Source organism: Hevea brasiliensis, chromosome 5 (genome assembly GCF_030052815.1).
Source record: "Hevea brasiliensis isolate MT/VB/25A 57/8 chromosome 5, ASM3005281v1, whole genome shotgun sequence".
NCBI classification, from domain to species: Eukaryota; Viridiplantae; Streptophyta; class Magnoliopsida; order Malpighiales; family Euphorbiaceae; genus Hevea; species Hevea brasiliensis.
Window position 1 is genome coordinate 101,692,948 of NC_079497.1, and position 21,542 is coordinate 101,714,489.

At 29.1% G+C, this 21,542-nt stretch overlaps 1 protein-coding gene across 2 annotated transcripts; it reads left to right on the forward strand.

Moving 5' to 3' along the window:
- The first annotated feature begins 13,493 nt into the window (after nt 1-13,493).
- Nucleotides 13,494-15,532, forward strand: LOC110660329 (protein EARLY RESPONSIVE TO DEHYDRATION 15). Of its 2 annotated transcripts, none has more exons than XM_021818596.2 (3): nt 13,494-13,660; nt 14,668-15,056; nt 15,238-15,532. In XM_021818596.2, exons 2-3 carry the CDS (start codon nt 14,702-14,704, stop codon nt 15,333-15,335), a joined length of 453 nt encoding a protein of 150 aa, XP_021674288.1. In that variant the 5' UTR covers nt 13,494-13,660; nt 14,668-14,701; the 3' UTR covers nt 15,336-15,532. The 2 variants fall into 2 exon arrangements, with proteins under 2 accessions (XP_021674288.1, XP_058003247.1); XM_058147264.1 differs by having other exon boundaries at nt 13,523-13,660; nt 14,653-15,056.
- The last annotated feature ends 6,010 nt before the right edge of the window (nt 15,533-21,542 follow it).

Consider the following 21,542-nt stretch of genomic DNA (forward strand, 5'->3'; position numbering starts at 1 on the left):
GTGTTATTTTAATTTGGATTTTGTTAAGAGAGCTCGGATAAGAAGTTTCTACCGATCTCTAGGTATGTTTTTTTAGAGTTTTAAGCGGGAGATTTCGGATAAGAACTCTCCTCCGAACTCCGCATTCATTATTAAGATTTTAGCGAAAATTGGGTAAGAACTCTCTCCCGATCTCTTAAAATATCTTGCTTAAAATTTTAAGTGAAGGGTCTCGGATAAGAACTCTCCTTCGATCTCCATGTTTTATTTAAATTTGAATGAGAATCGAGTTTAAAGTTTTGAGCGAAGGATCTCGGATAAGATCTCTCCTCCGATCTCCATGTTTTATTTAAATTTGAATGAGAATCAGGTAAGAACTCTCCTCTGATCTCTTAAAATATTCGGTTTAAAGTTTTAGGTAAAGGCTCTTAGATAAGAACTCTCCTCCGATCTCCGTGTTTAAATTTGGAATGAGAATCAGGTAAGAACTCTCCCCTGATCTCTTAAAATATTCGGTTTAAAGTTCTTTTAGTGGAGGATCTCGGATAAGAACTCTCTTCTAATCTCCGTGTTTTATTTAAATAAGAATCAGGTAAGAACTCTCCCCCGATCTCTTAAAATATTCGGTTTAAAGTTCTTTTAGTGGAGGATCTCGGATAAGAACTCTCCTCCGATCTCCGTGTTTTATTTAAATGAGAATTAGGTAAGAACTCTCCCCCGATCTCTTAGGGTGTTTGTTAGGGTCGCATGTCATAAGGACGTTAAACTAAGGATTCTGGCACCTGAAGGTGCCAGGAACCTGCGCAAAGCTTCTCTTAACCCACTAATGACTTATAACTAGAGGGTGGATACAAGACCGAACTTCTCGGCGATCTCCTATGTAATTGCCTCTTTAGAGCTCTTTGATTGGCAATATCCGATCTCTTTTGGTTACTAATCTGGGACTCGATTTCATCTCGACTCCCGTTCTATTATGTTATCTTCTGGGCTTGTTTCATAGCCTGACCCCATAACTTATTCCTCTGATCTACTATTCGGCCTTTTTTTATTTTTATTTGTTCGTTAAACTTTCACGTTAAGATACTTCTACCAATATTTTTAAGTTACCTACAATTTGCCCACAACCAGAAAACCTATTTTCGAAGGAAATAAAAACTAAGAAGAAATAAATAAAGCTTATGAATGAGTAGAAGAAATAGACTCAGGAAATAACTATCGGCCTAAATAATCTACGTGGGATTTTAGTGCGACTGAACATAATAAAATTTTCAAGAACAAGAACAGATAAAATAAAACACGAGCATTCGGCAAAATGACAGTCTAGATGCTTATCTGTGGGAGGTTGAGGCTATTGAATTAGCTCTGGAACCACAAATATTGTAGAGTTGAAAATTGATGGTTGAAGGACTAACACTTACTTTAAAGTAACGAGAACTAGGTTGGAATGCAGTTGAGTCGAAGCGATGGTAATTGGGTCGGAATGAGGTCAAGCATGGAGAATAATATGCTGACGTTTGGGCGATAAAGACGAAACTGACAAAAAAATGGTCTCGCAGAGTAATGAACTGATACTGAAAATGAAGAATTTTAGGGTCCAAAACTCCTTCAATAGAGATACTTAAGAAAACTAGTTTCTGAAGTTTCTCGATTCTATGAAAGCTTAGAATGGCAAAGTAGCAAGACTGAATCAAATTTCACAGTCTTTCCACTATAATCACCACCACCTTTTTGTCCATCCCTTCTACAGTATTGCATGCAGGTATTTATAGGGAACGGGTGCTCCTTTTAAAGGGTCAGGATCTCATCATGGGAGACGGAGGGTTTAGATTCAAAAGGACACAATCCAACGTCTAAGAATTAAAGAGAATCAAAATGGAGAGTTGAGATTTCATTCAGAACATCCGTCCTTTCTTCTCTTAATCCAACAGCTCAGGGGCCTGCCTTACAAGAAGGATCCGAGGGCTTGGAATGAAAAGCGTCAATCCTATCGTCTACTTTTTGATCCGAGAGCTCCGGGTTTGTCTTTACAAGTATGATCAACGATGGAGATCGAGGTGTACAGAACTGCCATAACTGTTTTGGCATCTGTCAGCTAGGTAGGCGTTTCTGCAACTGAAGCGTGCGGTGAAGATTTGATCCGCCTGTAACGCTTTAACTAACTCGGCTCTGAAGAGAATCGATTGAAAGTTATTTTAATCCCTCCGTGCTTTCCGATCTCTATTTCTTCCGCTCTCCCTATTATGACCCCTCTCCTTTTCCGATCTCTCTAGTATCAGGTCTCTTCTTATTCCCTGATCTCTCCCATTCTACATCTTTCTTGTTATCTGATCTGCCTTGGTCAAAGCAATTAATTTTTCAGTTACCGATGCATACGCTTTGCTTCTGCATGCAATAAATGCTCAAGCCCTATATATACACCAACGAGAAATCCCCTTCATACTTCACTTCTCCTCCTCCAGTTTCTCCATTTCTCTAATTCTAGCTTCTCCGGCAACAATTCTAATTATGGTGACTGCTTTTGATTTTTTTCCGGCTATTTTCTTCACCCACCAGCTGAAAATTTATGACCCTGGCCATCGGAAAACCATAAGGACAACATCTAATGACAGTGAGGGAACCAGACTAATTTACCAATCAAGATCGAAAGTGATGATCGTGCCGATCTCGAATCGATCTACCGATATAATTGGTTAATCGATCTCGAGTGAGAGGACTACTAATTTCAATCTTAATGTCGGTGACTGCCTCTTGAAGTTCATTTGGCTCCTCACCATATCGGGCGTCCCGACTGCAGCTCGATTCTAGTCGATGACATCGACGATGACTCCGCTCACCATCATGAGAGTCATAGTCACCCTATCTGAGATACACATCTATCCGATACTTGTGGCTGGCTTTCTGATCAAACACATCTTTTCATTCAGCCACAAGACTAGGCTTTGACATAGGCCCTTACTAGGTAAGATGTAATATTAATCTTTAGAGATCACCCAAATGATGTAATCTGATCTTTAAAGATTCCCTTAGTGATGTAATCCGATCTTTTGAGATTGCCCAAATGATGTAATCCGACCTTTTGGAAATGAAATGAAATTTTATTTTAAGTTTATTATTTAATTATTGCATTAGTTATTTTTCCGATCTCTGATGTGCATATCCGAACTGATCTCTAACTAAATCGTCATTAGCCGATCTGTGGATTTGAAAGTTTGCCCAATCCGATAACCCTAGCTAACCGATCTCATTTATTCAATTTTATTATTGTGTTTCTAGAACCTTCCCGTGACGTGTTAAGAAAGCGAGCCGATTCCGCTAACCGATTATTTTAGCCTATTCTGCTAACTGATCCCGTGATGTGTCAGTTAATTTTTGAATAAATATGATTTAAATTCCGCATAAAGATTATTTTAGTATGTTGTGCACCACTGAGTTTTAATACTCAGCGATGGCTGTTATTGCTATCGTAGATATAAAGACTAGAGGAGCAGCAAAGTAAGCTGCTGAGGATTGAGGAGCTATTTGCCTTGAAGTCTATCAGGTATATTTTATACCCTGATTGTAAAAACTATTTTGATATATGTAAATGTATGTAACTGTATGGACATGTAAAATTGGTTATGAGCAGTTGTATAAAGTTGTATAGAGTTGTATAAAGCTTGTAATAAATTTTGGTTTGGATTTTTCCTAATGTAAATTTTTAGAATGATGTATCTAAATTGTTTTATCTTTATTGAAATATGAATGGAAATGTTTTGTTTTAATTTGAATGAAATTGGTTGGGATGGATGTTGAAATGATGAAGTTGTTGAGATAAATCTTTGGAAGTGCTTTTTACAGGTATTTAAAGAACTGTTTTCTCAAAATACAGACGGCAATCTACCGAAATTTTTATAAAATTTGCGAAAAAATAAAATGGGACAAAAATTTTAACTAGTTTTCAAACTCTAATTAAATGTTTTGATACCTATTAGAAAATGCTCACCACTTATGAAAGTAAGAAAATTGTTTTAAAATCCCTTGTAGGGTACTTAATGAGTTGTCAGTAGGTGAATTTCGGTAGTTCATTAGGTATTCTACGAGATCATGTTATGCCTTACAGAGAAGTAAGGTGTGACATGTTTTAGTGGTATCAGAGCAAAATTTTTGAAGTATGTTTTAACTTATGAATTTGTGTCTTTTCTTTGCTAAGTACAACTGCTCAATGTCCTTATTTGATACATACAGTGCATTACATCATAAATATTAACTAATAGAGGGAAATCTCCTTGTGTTATTTGTTTAGGAGATATCCTACTTTGGATTGATATGGAAGAAGGGGATCGCTCAGTTGAGCAATATGTTGAAACTGAGGCACAAGGGGAAGCCCCAGCTCTACAGAATATCAGTGGGTCAGTGGCACCAGCCTCACAAATGCCGCAGTTTCCTGCACAGTTTGCACAGCAGATAGCTGCGATGTTCCAACAAATGGCTGGGGGTATGCCTGCTCAAGCTCCACCCCATACTACTGTGATACAACCATAGCCTCCAGCTAGACAGTATGACAAGTTGTTAAAGTATGGGGCTACAGAATTTAAGGGTACTGTAGACCCTTTAGAGGCAGAGCAGTGGCTAGAGAGAATGGACAGAGTATTCAAGAAGATACACTGCCCAGATGAGTTAAAATTTGAATACTCCGTGTCACTACTGCAAGGGGATGTGTATGATTGGTGGAAGACCATCCCCCATAGCTTGGCTGAACCACCAGTACTGACCTGGGATGACTTCATCAGAGAATTCAGATAGAAATACGTCCCAGATGCATCTAATGATCAGAAACTATAAGAATTTCTGAGTTTGAAGCAAGGTAACAGAACAGTGGCAGAATTTGAGAGGGAGTTCTCCTGCTTAAGCCACTATGCCAGAAGCCTCCTTTCTACCAGCAAGGAAAGGTGCAAGAGATTTGAGACGGGTTGAAGCCCAGCCTACAAATGCAAGTTGTGGGATTCAGACATAGTAATTTCTCAGAGCTCATCTCTCAAGCACTTGAGTTAGAAAGAATTGAATCAGAAGCGACCTCAGCAAAAAAAAAAATCAGAAAAAGCTGAAAAATCAGAGAAAGACAAGGGGGAAAAGTTAGTAGAGCCAAGTCCTAGTGGTCTGGGAAGAGGAAGAAATTCAGTGGACCTAGCATAGGTCGAGGTGGAAGGTTTAGAAGGGGCAGATTCTTTGGATAGAGACCCCCTAGGTCTGGTCAACAGTCGAGTAGGGGTTCACAACCTTATATATATATATCGATTCATGCTTAGGTCTAATCTTATATATATATATATATATATATATATATATATATATATATATATATATAATCAAAATTAGATTCTTGAGTTCACTAATAATTTTATTTAAAATTTTCACTTTAATTTATTTTTAATTATAAATTTAATTATTATTAAATAATAATAATGGACAGCTGTCGTTTGTGCTATGCTTCAAGGAAAGACTTATTTTTTTAGTATTTTTGATAAGAGAGGAGTGTATTTTGACATATATGGAATAAAGTCTTTTAGATAATACAAAAAAGTTGTTGGATTTGTTTGGTAGTCAAATCATCCTCTGAAAATTTTAATAACTCTTGAGCAATATGGATTCTTTATTAAGTTTCTCTTTAAGCTTAATGAAGACATTAATCCTATAAAGATAACACATCATGGAATGACTCCTTCAGATACAATTGCTGAATCTGAGTTGACATAGTATCAACCTAAGTTTTTGTTAGTTGAGTTTGACAACTACTAAGTCAATCTCATAATCAATCTTCTCAAGAAAATTATTTTGGGTCTTGGCATTCAAAGTCTGCCAATGTAAAACTTCTTCTACTTAGGATAAGGGCTTTGATTGGTCTTTTGGGTCAATAGTGGATAATTAAACAAAAGGACGAGAGGGATGAAAAAGTGGTTGTTTAGGCATGAAAGTTTTCTTAAATAATTTATGAGGTGTATTAAAAATAAAATGTTCAAAAGATATTAATGATTTAGGTTGATAAGGAGATAGTTTCTAAAAAATTATCAATAATCCTTTGAGAATTTACTTTGAGATTAATTCTTTCGTGAGACAACACAGATAGCTTTAGTTTTATCAGTTGCCAAACACTCAAAACTCTTTAGGAACATCCGTTTAGAATTTCTTGAAAATGTAGACTTAACAAAATAATAAAATTTAAAATGTGAAATAAAATAAATAAATATATATTAACTTATATTATTGAAATAAAATAATAAATAAAATACGACTAATTATTATTCAAGGATTTTGCTTGGCTGGATACGCAAGGTGTCACCCTCATATATCTTGTTTTGCCTTACCGACCAGCAAAGCATGTGGCAAACAAGCACCAAATCTCAGGGCCCACTTTTTATAATCTGTCATCAACATTATCAATTTTTCTACGATCTTGGCCGTTGTTATATATAAATCACTCGTATCTGCGGTGATTTATTATTTTTTTAATAGAAAAGTCAATTCTAGATCACATGGATGGGCCCCCCTTGATTAGTTAGCGGATAAGATTTTATCTCTCACTTAACAGTTGCTCAAATTAATAGGTTATAAATTTTTATAATATATTATACACTGAATATATAAATTCACCGTCTTATCCTTTGAAAAAACGCTTGTACACATTTAAAAAGTATGATATAAGTTTCAACTATAAATATGAATTAAATTAAATATTTATATTAAAATATATGAAAAATTAATTATAACATATATATAAAATATATAAATTTATATATAAAAATTTAATCTAACAATAAATATATTTATCATTGTATGAATTTAAACTTTTTATAAACATACAACTGTGTCTAGATCATAATTTAATATAATTTTATATTATATGGTATGTTTACTCAACATATTTAGAAGATTATTTTTAAGAAATAGTATCTTAGAGTTATAAACTAATGATTTCCTAACCATCATTTTACCGTAGCTTTCCAAATCATCAATTTAATATGGTTTAAAATTTTTATTTTTCTACTTTATCTTGTATAATATATAAAATTTTAATTATATAATTTTAATATTATATATTTATAAGATATATTTAATGATTAATTAAAAAATATAAAATGTATATTTAATTATTATTATTGTAATATTATTTATAAATTAATATTTTATTTAAATAAATATTTTTAAATCATTTATATATTTAAAATAATAATAAAAATATTTTAATAATCTTTATACTTATTTTACTATACTACACTATATAATTAAACAATTAAATATTATTGCCATACTATCTTTTTAAACACCATCGTATAACTTAAATATCATGCTGTACAATCGCGCAGGCGTATGCAGATGAGTTAATGTGAACAAGTAAAAACTAAAAAATATTATAAAATAAAATAAGTCATAAAATTACCCTAAATTCATCTTCTATTTCAAAATCCCTAATTTCACCGTCAATCCTTAGCAGTCAATAAACCCATTCACGATTCACAATTTACAAAGAACATTCCATCATTCTTATTGCCTTCTGCAAATCAAAGGACTTAGATCCAACTCACAATATTGTAGTTGATAGCGATGGAGTATACCACCTAAAGAAGTCAAGGCGACATTTTTGAAGGTCTCCACAAGCTCATTATGCGCCGCTAACTGCATCCCGAAGCTTTCGATAGTGAACGAGTAAGAATTAGGAATTTTTAATCTGAATCCCTCGTTTCGTTGTATTTGATCATCCAGCATAGCCCTATTAATTAAGGTGCTTAAATTCCCCCTTTTTTTAAGAGAGAAAGGTGCTTAAATTTCACTATGTATTCTATCTTTTGTTTCGAAGCTAGACCATGTGCTTTGTTGATTTGAAACCCAAGACAAGAATATTATGATTGTTTTAAATATTTTATGATGATTTAAAATAACAGAGCACATGGTGAGACAGGAACAAATTATGAAATAACAGAGTTTTGGGGCATGGAGAGGGCAGCAGAAGAAGGATAGATGAGATCGAAGTAGCCAAATCCCAGTAAATACCTAAGAAAGAGAAAGAAGACAGTGATGAAAGACAAATTTTTGATAATTGGGCTATTTTCAAAAACGAAAAAATTTCCATGTCTACATTTTAGGTTTTTTTTTTTTAGCATTTTTAATATCACACTTTTATAAGCTCTATTATTAAAAAAGTTTTTAGTATTTTGACTATAGTTTAAATATTATCTCTTTTATTTATATTATTCTTATCTATATTAATATAGTATTTATATAATAGTATTTAGAAGTTGAGCGAGTAGTTTATGAAAAAATATATATATATAAAGTAAAGTGATGTTCTCAAAAAAGTGACACATTACATTTTCTTTGAAAAACTTGCCACGTGTCACTCTCCATAAGTATTTTTTTTATATTAATTATTATTTATTTTTTATTCTCTTTTAATTGTCATTATTATTAACAATGATACTTTAACATTTATGATTTAAATTATTATTTTCTTTAAAATTTAATTTTTAAAAATTAAGACCTTTTGTAATTAAATATAATATTTAAAAATTATACATATTATTTTATAAATATTAATTATTATTTATTTTTTTTATTTTTCTTTTAATTGTCATTATTATTTGAAATACTACTTAACATTTATGCTTTAAATTATTATTTTCTTCAAATTTTGATTTTTAAAAATTAAAATATTTTATAATTAAATGTAATATTTAAAATTATTTTTTATTATTTTTTTATAAATTTATTTATATAAAATATTATTTGCTACATATTACTCTCTATTATAATAATAATAATAATAATAATAATAATAATAATAATAATAATAATAATAATAATAATAATGAGTTATTGATGTTCATTAATTTAAAAAAAATTAATTATTAATTTATAATTTCATAATCAATAATAAATATTCTGCTTTATATTAATTATTATTTAATTTTTTTATTTCTCTTTTAATTATCATTATTATTTACAATACTACCTTAACATTTATAATTTAAATTATTATTTTTTTAAATTTTAATTTTTAAAAATTAAGATATTTTGTAATTAAATATAATATTTAAAAATTATTTATATTAATATTAATTAATTTTTATTTTTCTTTAATTAATATAATTTTTATAATATTATCTTAATATTTATGATTTAAATTTTTATATATATAAAGGAGAAAGATATTTCCAATAAAATGACACACGACACTTCCATTAAAAAGTTTGTCACGTTTTACCTTCCATAAATATTATTCTTTATACTAATTATTATTTAAGTTTTTTAATTTATCTTTTAATTATCATTATTATTTATAATATTACCTTAACAATTATGATTTAAATTATTATTTTCTTTAAATTTTAATTTTTTTAAAAATTAAGACCTTTTATAATAAAATGTAATATTTAAAAATTATTTATTTTTTTATAAATTCATTTATATAAAAATATTATTTACCACATATTACCCTCAATAATAATAATAATAATAATAATAATAATAATAATAATAATAATAATAATAATAATAAAAGGACATTGATGGCTATTAGTTTAAAGAAAATTGACTATTAATTTGTGATCTTGTAATTAACTATTATATAATTTAATCAACCTTAAATTATTTCATATTTTTAATAAATATTTTTATTATATTTTTATATTTTCTATTATTTTTATTATAAAATTTTTGTTAAAAAATTTGAGAGACAAAAAATATAGTATACATAAAAAGTTATAAAAATAAATATAGAGATTTGATTTTTTTTTAATTAATACTTTAATATTCCTTTTATTTTATTTTCCTAAGATTAATTAATATTTATCATTATTATCATTATGAACAATTTTTGACGATTTAATTAAAACGACCAGTAACTAGGAAACATTTTATTATTATAAAAATTGAATTTGAATATTTTTGTTACTGTTTTTTAATTAAATAATATTTAATTATAAATTAATTTTTTATTTAAATAGTTTTCATTTGTTTATCTATATATAGTATATCATATGAGATATTTGATACATATTAAGCACTATTCTCTCACCAATATTTTCATTTCACATAAATATTCTTATATCTTTTTTTTATTTGCATTTTTTTTATTATTTCTTTAAAAAATGATTAGTTATCATTCTCAAATTTTTTTTATTTAAATATATTCAATTAATATTTATTTAATTATTAATTTTTTATAAATTTCTTTCTTATTTAATATTTCTTAAATTTTTGAATATTTTATTTCATTATAATTATATATCAAATGCAATAATAACTAATATTTTAATTATCCATATTTTATTATCATTAATTTTGAATAGAATTGTTTTTAAATTTTAGTTAAATATCTATATTTTTATACATAAATTATCTCTCAACTATATTTTTATGTAGAAGTAGAATTTCAAAGATATATTATAAATATGATTGCATCAAAAATTTAGCTACAAATAAAGATGATTAAAAATAATTAAAGTTACAATATTAAAATTATAAAATTTGTCTTTTAAAAAATTAATATATATTTTTAATATTTATTATATTAATAAAAATGACAATATTTTAAAATTTTAATTGTTATGAAATGTATTTATTTTATATTATAAATTTATGTTAAGTTATAATCATTTTTATCAAAGAATTATTTTATAAAAAATATATCAAATTAATAAAAAAATTTACACTTAAGCATAGTATTTTTAAAAAATAATATATTAGAATGTTATTTTAATCAATAATAATGTTATATATTTTCATTATTATTAAAATTAAATAATTCAATTCATTATTAATAATTTAATTTTTTTTATTATATTCATAACAAAAAATACTATATTTATATTTTTTAAAATAATATTATTTTCTTATTAATTTAATATATTTTCTATAATTTATAAAAAAATAAATATCAATTTATATAAATTATGAGATAAAATATAAAAATTTTATAAAATTTAAATTATTCTTTAAATAAAGTATTTTTATTACATTTTAAACAAAATAATCATGAAAATTACTATTAATATATGTATAAAAAGAATTAAAAAGATATTTTAATTAATTACATCATAAATTAGTTAAAAATTTATTATTATAATAGATAAAATTTTATTAAATTAAATTAAATAAAAAAATTAAAATTAAAATTAATTTAATAATAATATCTTATTTAAGATGTAATTAAAAATTAAATTAAAAAATAAAAATTATAAATTATCCATATATCGCATGGATATTATGCTAGTTTAAATATAAAATGAAATATTTTAAAAGTTAAGAGACCACCAGAAATTTTTTTTTTTTTTAAATTCGGTGATAAACTAATGAATTCAGCTTATATTATATTAAATAGACAAGTGATATGATATTATCATCTCAATTGAAGAATAATTATTATATACATATATAAGTTAGGCAATATTTTATGCTATATCATATTTTTTTTATATAATTTTATTATGAATTGAAAATATTGATTCATTAATGCAACAAACAAATTCTCAAATCAATGGAACTTCCATCTAAATAATACTTTAAAATAAATTTTTTTATCAAATATAATTATAATAAAACTTTTTTTTTAAATAAATACATATATGGCGAAACGTTGAATTACTCTTTTAAAATCTCATATTAAATGTGAATAATGTGTGCGAGTAAGATATAAAATTAGTATGCTTTAATAAAAGCTAAACAATAATATTTGAGAGAGATTAAAGGATCTCTTTTACTCTTTTCGACATATATAGATAAATATTAAAAACAATTATTATGTTCATTTAGGAATTAGGATTAACAAATTTAATTAGAAGTTAAGATTTGATTATAAATATTAAAACATTAAAATATAATTATGAATTAATATAAAATATTACATTGTAGCAATTGCCTTATTGAATAAATTTCAAGAGTTGTTTCTAAATTTTAAGAGTTATAATAAAAATATTCTCGAACATAAAAATATAATATAAAACTTTCTTAATTTTTTTTTAAGTTTTATACAATTCATAGTAACGATAATATATACAGTTACTATTGTTTTTTGATATTAAGTCCCTCTAATCAATTGCTATACATCTAATTAGTTGTTGTTATTTCATAATTAATCTACAGAGAAAATTATAGTCAATTTTGCCACTGTCGCATGAAGGAAAGAGAATTGCCTACGTTACTGTCACTTTGGATTGTATAAATTAGTTATTGAGAGTCAAAAGGATTTTATTATGTAAAATTTTAGAATTTAAAGGGTTTTATATTACAGTTTTTAAGTTTAAAAACAATTCTATTATAACAACTAAAATTCAAACATAACCATTAAAATTTATCTTCACAATAATTTTTTTTAAGGGCAATGATGTAGTTAACATCAAATTAGCACATGGTTATTCAAGTTTCTTCATATAATTAATTTACATTTAAGAATAATACGTCAAAATTTTGATTTGAAAATATATTTCTTAAAATAATTTTTAATTTGCTCTCATATAATCAAAATTTCTTCTTTAAAACTTTTATATACACACCCTAGCCACCCCCCCCCCCCCTCTCTCTCTCTCTCTCTCTCTCTCTCTCTCTCTCTCTCTCTTCTTCCTCTTAGTTTTTTTAGGGTGACTGTCAATGATTATTTTCACCGATGATTGTCCCTGTCTCTCTTCCTCTTTGTGATTTTTATATTTATTTTATATCTTTCTCACTATACCCTTTTAGAATATATTTATATTTGTCTTCAAGTCATTTGACAAATTAGTTATCTCTTCCTTTATTAGAATTTGGTATTTCCTCATTTATAAAGATTTGTTGTTTCCTCCATTACAATGATTTGGTGTTTGATTTGTTATTTGGGTAGGAGTGGAATAATAGGAAGTACAGATTTCTCTTTTCATGGGGATATTAAAGTTTGCTAATCTTTATATAAACTTGAAGAAAGATCGTAGAGTTGAACAGTAATAGATTACGTTCGAGTAAAACGTGCTTTCTATTAAATGACCAACTCATATGCTCGGCTAATACAATCAAGTCATTCAAATTAAAATAATTAATATTATATTTTATATAAGTAATTTATCTTAAATTTTCTTATATATAAAAATTTTATATTTCAAATTTATATTTTTTTTCCATTTAATGAAAACTATAATTTTGATTTTCTTAAAAATAAATTGCAAATAAATGGTAAACACAAGTCTTTATAAAGAAGAGATTACTCATGAAAATTACAAAACAATTAAAATAAAAATTTCACATTATTTTTAATTTTACATAAAAAATAGCATCATATTTATCACGATATTCTCGTGCTTAAATTATCATATTATTTCCGTACGCGCGTAACTTTAGCTATATATACTATTTATAAATTATAAGAACCCAACACGCTATATTATAAATATTAACCTTATAACACGCTTTAAAATATCATGTCAACGAGTCAAAAAGAAACTTCTAACGCGTTTCTGACGGGGACCGGCCAACCACCGGCTCTAAGGACCCGCAGGCCGTATAGTTGAATTTCCACGAAATCAAGGGGCTGGTTTGGCTCTTCCGAACCTAAGCCTCGTTAATCCGAACCACCCTGGCTTAGACCTCCGCCCCTATAAATACTTTCCCTGCTCATTCCCGTGCGTATCGCACGCTGAATTGTCCTAACCAACGTTCTACTCAGATATTTTCTTCGCTAAAGGTATCAAATTCAAATCTGATCCTTCTTTGTTATGTGACGATGTTGTTTAGCGATTCTGGTTTTTGGTGTTTGGTCGTTTAGATCTGTGTGTCTGTTGAATTTCAATCGATTTCTTTGAAATTCGTTTTGTTGTTGTTTGGTTGCTGCGAAAGATGAAGAGAAATGAACGGAAAATGAAGTAGAATGTCTCAAAGGTTGTTTTGTTGAGAAGTGTAGAATTAAGCTCTGTTAATGCAATGGAGTTGAAAGAAGACGTGATCGAACGGAGCTTGACCATCTTGATCGGTTTATATTTGTGATCTGGTAGCTAAATGAGATCTTATTGTGCGATGATGTTCCTTTTTTCTTGTTTCAGATTGTGGTGTGTTTTGTTGCGATTAGAACTTTGCTTTATGCGATTTGATAGAACTCTAGTTTGATTATTGATATGGCTGTGTAGATCATGGTTAGCAATTTAATTTAGCTGGAATTTTTCGATGATCGGACGATTTTGCTTTGATGTAACTTGATCATATAGAAAGTCTTGGAAAGAATGCCTATAATGGATTGATAATAATTAAGAGCTGTTTTTTTTTTTGACATTGTTTTGTTTTCTAGTTTTGGAATTGTATAGATTGATCTTTGTAATTTTGGAAATGATTATTTGCTTAATGCTTTATTTGGGTCTGTGATGGATTAAGAAAATTCTTTAAACTCAATGGATCTTAGCCTTTAATTCATCCTTTGATCTGGGTCTTATTTTGGCTAAAATTTTTTCTAAGCTTATCATTTGTTTGTCTGTTGTGATGTTGTAGAATGTGTAAACAATAGCCTTCTATAGTGTGCTAGCAGAATTAAATGTGCTATATTTGGGAATAAAAGGATGATGTACTTGGTAAATCTTTGTGATATAAATGTTAGAGAAAAAGGTCGGTTTGTGAAGGAATAGAATCAAGATTTTGTTGAAGCTTAATTATGGAAAATGAAATACAATGTAATTGTTTCTTATGCAGTTATTTTGGTCGCAGATTAAAAAGGTAAAACAAGACTCGTTTGAGACAGATGGCACTAGTTTCAGGAGGAAGGTCAACATTAAACCCTGATGCCCCTCTCTTTATTCCTGCTGCTTATCGTCGAGTGGAGGATTTCTCCCCAGAATGGTGGCAACTAGTTACCACTTCAACATGGTACCGTGATTATTGGCTTAGTCAACATCAGGATGAGGAAGGCTTTTATGACAATACTGAGGATGATGGCTTTGATGGCAATGATGTGGCTGATTTGCTGCCAGATACATTTGATTTTGATGCTGGTGAAGATTTCTCTAGCTTGGAAGTTCAATTTCAGGAGTTTGTGGAATCTTATGACGCTGAATTAGAGAACAGGTCATCTCCTTCCAATGGGATGAAACGAAATGGTATGGTTCAATCTTTTGTATAAATCTTGAGGCTGTTACAAAATGATAAGGGGTATTGTTATCATTATAGTATGATAACTGCAGTAATCATGATATCAATGTTGAGAATTTGCAGACTACTAGTCCGATGCATCAGCATCTCTCGTTGAAAATGGACTTAATGGTTGTTTTGGTATTATAGGATTTGAGATGGAAACTGAGGCACCCAAGAAGGATTTAAGCTTGTTGAAAACTGTGGAGGAAACGGTTCCAGGAGCCAAGAATGTTAATCCAAATTGATGTATGCTCAGCCTTTAGAAAGGGCCAGTTTATCCCTGCATCTGAGTAGACTAGTTAGTTTCTGCTTTCTGTAAGTTCTTGTATAGAGCAAGGTTGCAACTTGTCACTCCTTGTTCATTCTCATGTCTTTGTTTTCAGTTAACCAAAGTAACCTTCCAGAAATGTAAAAAAAGGAAATGTAAAATTTTAGCAAGAGATATATATATATATGTTTCTTTTGCATCATCTTTGAATTTACGCATTAATTCTCTCCACCCTTAAATTTGGATTTGGAACATGACCTATCATGTTTTAATTCTCTCCACCCTTCAATTTTATCGGATGTGAGAGAATTTCAATCCGATTTATTCTGTTTAATGTTGTGGTGCTTAAATAAAATATGAAAAAAAGCCCTTGATGATTGGAGAAATGATTCAGGAAACAAAAAGTTGGTATTTTGTTTGTATCATGTTGAATCAATTTTGATCTTTGGCAACTAAACAAACAATTTCTAATTGAAATATAAGTTTGGAAAATGAATGAATTTGACCCCTAGTTTCAAGCTTCAAGCTTGCTTTGAGAGTTAATCATCCAAAATCTTGTACATTTTGTCGGGGAAAAATTACTGTTTAACTCTTATATCATAGCAAAATGAATGATTTGGTACTCGTATTTTAGAAAACATGTTAATTTTTAAGTTTTAATTTTATCTACATTTTCATTCTTTTATGTATTTTTCTTAACTTTTGCCATTTTTTTCTTGAGTTTTCACTATTATAAACATTTTTGGTCCTAATTTTTTATTATTATTAACACTTTTGACTCTCATTAATCACCTTTTAATCCCTTTATCAACGTTTAAGAAATTAAATAGTCAACAAAATTAAATGTAAGAAACTTTTTGAAATATTTTTTTATCTATAAATTTCAATCTCATATATAAATCACTCTAATATCTATTTCAAACGCTAACAAAATGTTTATGGCGCCTAGTTCTAGTCGAGTCCTTGTCCAAATATTGATAAGAATTTCACATCGGTATTTGATATAGGAGAAATTAACATTTAAGTATCTAGTTTAATCTTTTAAAAAAATGATATCCTCAACTTAAATACTTTAACACACCTAATTTTATTTAGGGATTTGATATAATTTTTTTAATATATATATGATTAGCTTCGATTGAGACATATAATTCAGTAGACATTAAATAAGATAACCCCAAAAGGAGGCAACCCTGTTCACTCCGACAAGAAAGGTGTCATTATTCTTTGTCAATGCTACTCCTTTGTGCGGGGGGCAAGGGTCAAACAAGCCTTACTACACCCGTTTATTCATAAGCTATTGGTCCAAGCTAAATCTGCAGCACATGTCTCCTTCTTGAATGGGCAAAGGTCAAACTCTAAACCTCACAAGCTTTGAAAACTGTAACACCCCCTTACTTAGTCTACAATGAAATCGAGAAGGAGATATCACATTCGATGCATGGTGCACCTATCTTTGTTTCATTATTTATTATCCTTCATTTCATACCAATTTATTTACAATAATTTATCTGTTTTTATTAAAAGAAAAAATTGTAAAAGTTTTCCTCAAATTTTTAACAATTCACCTATTTGAATATTATTCATAACCTGTTAAGTCCTCAATTTCCATATCATTTTCATCACACAATAATCATCAAATTTCATCAACATCAATTCTTCACCTAAGTTGCATATGTACAAGAAATATCTTTAATTTATAATTTTATTAACCAATTCATGTGGCTAAATTAAACTTACATACTTATAATTACAATATCCAAAATAAAGTTTACATAATATTTATTACAACATAAATGTACACACACATATGAGTAAAAATATACAATGAGGATGATGACGACGCATCTACCCAAAAGTCTGAGATAAGGTGACTCTGGACTTTTTTGCAGATCCAATCTATCTCTTGTCAGCTAAAATCTACTCTTTATCTACTCACCTGTGCGAGAAAACAAATCTTCGTGCTAAGCTAAATAGCTTAGTAGTAAACTTTTAATTTAAAATAAAATAATTTCCTTTATGCATATTAACATATAATATGCTTATAATATTCATACAAGAGTATTTAAAAATTTAAAAGTAATCATATAACATCGTGACATAAATATTGGCCGATAAATCCATACTTGTTAATCATACCATTTTATGAAGTTAAATGCACTTTATTAACTCCATAGTCCTTTATGTTCACTAGTAAGCCTTTATTATATTTTATTTAAAATTTTTGTCTTATTGATCACAATTGGAAGCTTTACTTTAGTGCCCATAGTAACCTATGACAGACGGTACATAGACTAGATAATGCGACTTGCGGCGCTGACCACTAAGTGGTTCTGGTTGGTATAACACAAGCTTACATTCTCAGTACTGACCACTCGGTGGTTTTGACCGGTATAACACCGGCTTTCATTCTCGGTACTGATCACTCGGTGGCTCTGATCGATATAACACTTGCTTTCATTCTCAGTACTGATCAATCCAATCCTATACTCACTGTCTAGGCTTACTTGGGCTCAACTTTCATATTTAACATTCAATATTCTTTGTTCCCATAATTATCAAGATATGTGTGCCAACATCCTCATGCCATTTCCATATTTGCATAGCCTTTGCATTCAAGCATACTAAATACATGTATAACTCGCATTAATGAAGAAGATGGCAAAATCTTACAAATTCCTAAATGTATATACTATTTTCCATCAGAAATCAGACCAAGTAAATGCAAGAATTAGCTTATACTATCTCTATAATATTTTAGAATTATGTCTTAATTTTCATTTGGTTTTTGAATCACTTGATTCTAATTTATAGATCACAAGTTATGACTAAATAAGTAAGATCTGGTCATATTTGCCTTTTACTTCCAGAATACAGGGTAGATTCTGGACAGGTTTTAAAACTTAATTTCAGTCAAGTTTCAGTCATAATTTGTCAAATTGATCTTCATAAAAGTTATTTCTCTGTGTCTTAGCTTTAATTATAATTTTGAATCACTAAATTTGGATTTAAGGATCAAAAGATATGGTCAATTGAACCACAACCGTCCTTAAGCAATATTTCAACTTCATTGATCCCAAGATAGGTTCTGGACAATTTTTTTTAGAGTCCAGATTTAAACAAGTTAAAATCAGAATTTATCATTTTGTTCTTCATGAAAGTTGTTTCTTTATATTTTAGCTTTTCAACAAATTAAGAATTACCTAATTTGGAGGCCTAAATCAGAAGTTATAGCTAAATTACCACCTGTTATTCACGGATACTGAGAATTCTAGGTTTCTATATTTCCAACTCAGATTGGCACTCAACATTCAAGTCCTTTACACCCAAATTTTGTACAGGGTCTCTAAAGAAAGTTTTAGGCTTATGTTTTAAGTTTCCAAATCATCTTATATCACCTCAATTGGATTTGTACAGAGGAAGATATGCCCTATTTACTACCTGGAGATCACAACACTGGTTACTGAAATTCCAGGAATTCTAATTTTGCAACTTCAATTTACTCTAAAATTTCAATGACTTTGCCCTAAGAATTAGGTCCGGGTCAAAACATAGAATTTGTAGGACTATATCTTAAGAAAATTTTGGTATAAATTACATCTTAATTGGAGCTCTATAACTCAACTTATAATTAAATTAACATAGACTGCTCACTAGATATACTATCCTGCCAGCCACCAACCAAGGACTCATAAAGTAAAAATTTCTATAACAAGCTTAGGCAAACACTTACCACAACTTAATTCTAGAAATTTGTTTCCAATTGCAAGTACTTTTCATCAAAAATCCCAAGCCAAATCAGTGTTTGAGCTTGGTTTTTCCCCACTAACAGTTCTGTCCTCTTGAATCAGCTCACCAACCTTGATCCTTCCTTCCTCTTTCACCTTGATTTCATGCTCTATTCTTCAATTCCTTCAATTTCATCACAAAATAGCATCTTAGGTTGTTGAATTAGGGTTTATATGAGAGCTTGGATGAAAGAAAATGGAGGGGAATAGAGAAAGAGAGAGTTGACCGGCTATATAAGAAGAAGAAGACAAGTTCTTTATTTTTATATGCATCTTGATATTTATCTCTTTTAATCATGTGTCTCCGTGCCATTGGTCCTCTTTAATTAGTGATTAATTAACTTAATCAATCACACTTAATGATTCTAATTAAACTCAATTATGTGCTAAGTTGGAAAATTTTAATTTCCTCCCCCCCCCCAAATTTTATTAATTTTGCAACAAAGTTCATAGATATCTTTTTCAAAATTTTAATTTAACCCCTCATTTAATCCAATTTATATACCATATTCAATATTTGAATTCTCACTAAAATATACTGAATACGGTCTGTAAATTTAAGGCATTACAATTCTCCCTCTCTGAGGATATTTCGTCCTCGAAATTTACCTGATTCAAATAATTGCGGATGTTGTTGTTTCATAATCTCTTCACTCTCCCACGTCGCTTCCTCTACTTTGTGGTTTCTCCAAAGCTCTTTCACCATTGGAATTCTTTTATTCCTTAGCTCTTTGATTTCTCATACTAAAATTTTTATTGGTTCCTCTTCATATGTCAAATCAGGTTGTACATCAATGGTCTTCGTCGATAAGACATGTGAGGGATCTGATCTATATATCCTTAGCATCGAGACATGAAATACATTATAAATCTTATCCAGCTCTAGTGGTAATGCTAGCCTATAGGCTACTGAACTCACACGTTCAATGATCTGATATGGACCAATAAACCTAGGGCTTAACTTGAAGGAGCAGAAGCATGAAAAATATAAGTTTAGATCATTGAATTCAAAATTTTTCTTCTAGGGTCACTTGCATCATGCAAGATTCATTTTTATCTATTTGATTTCAATGATAAACAGCATATTAAAACACTTTTAATATATTTTTGGACCTATATTTGCCATTTAAGATTTTAGAATTAACATATTAGTTCTTTAGAACTCTAAATTAGATCAAGAACAAGTGCACTAACCTTTTGATGCACTGCAGTTGTGTTTGGCACCTTCGGGATGCACTTAGGACACCAGATATTGCCCCTCTAGCTTGTCCACACCAAGATCACCAATGGCAGCCCCTTGAACAGCTTCTTAAGCCTTTCCAATTAATTAGAAAAGTAGGTTTTGCCTTTAGAGATGTTATAGATGCATACAGGACACCAGAAATGATTTCTAGTATTTTTAATTCAAAAGAATGTTGGCAATTCTCTTTGAATTGATGAGAGATGAAGAAGAAGAGAGGAAGAGCACTCCAAGGGTAGCGACACCTACGAAGAACAGCAGCTTATATATTTTTTTTCTTTTCATCTTTTCCCTTATATAGCCAGGTCACCACTTAAAACCCTTGCCACATGTCACCTTCTAATTGGCTCTTAGTTTAATTGACCCAATCACATTGTGCCAAGTGTCAAACTTAGATTTAATCTTATCTTTGATCATCTTACATGATTAAAAGATAAATGGCAAGCTTATGTGTAGTGCCATGTGTCACCATCTCATGGTGCCACATGTCACCCTGTGAAATGACCAAAATACTCTTGTGTCTTAATTTTGAGTTCTCAACCCAAAATAATTATTTCTCTTCTTCTAATCAATTTATATCAAATATAAATTAATTAATTAATCTCTATTAATTAATTTCTTATAATTAAATTTATATTTAAACACTTTAAATATAAATTTAACTTATACTATACATCAAATAACCTAGATTTGGTTTCAAGCCATGCTAGGGACTTTGCAATCTAATTGCAAACCAAACCTATTTAATTAATCAATTAAACTCTTTAATTAATTAAGTAAATCATATTTAATTTGGTGATTACTTGTATATATGTGTAACTTACTAGGCTCATCACTAATTGGTAATGAGATATGATATTAACTCTTAATATCATCAGAACTCTTTCTTACCATAAATGATTTCTCTAAATCATTTTAGGTAGCACATAGACTATGGTTAACACCTAGTATAACATGCCATAGCTACCCAATCAGTAATAAGGTTTTCCTTAAATGAACTTATAATCATATGTTACCATGTACTAGAATCTCTCTGTTACAAAATCTCAATTCGAGCTGGAGTCATGGTTTATGTCAAACCCCATTTGCTATGAATATTATGTTCTCTTTAATTCCAGTTCTTGATTAAAAGATTTTCTCATCAGAAACTCTTTTC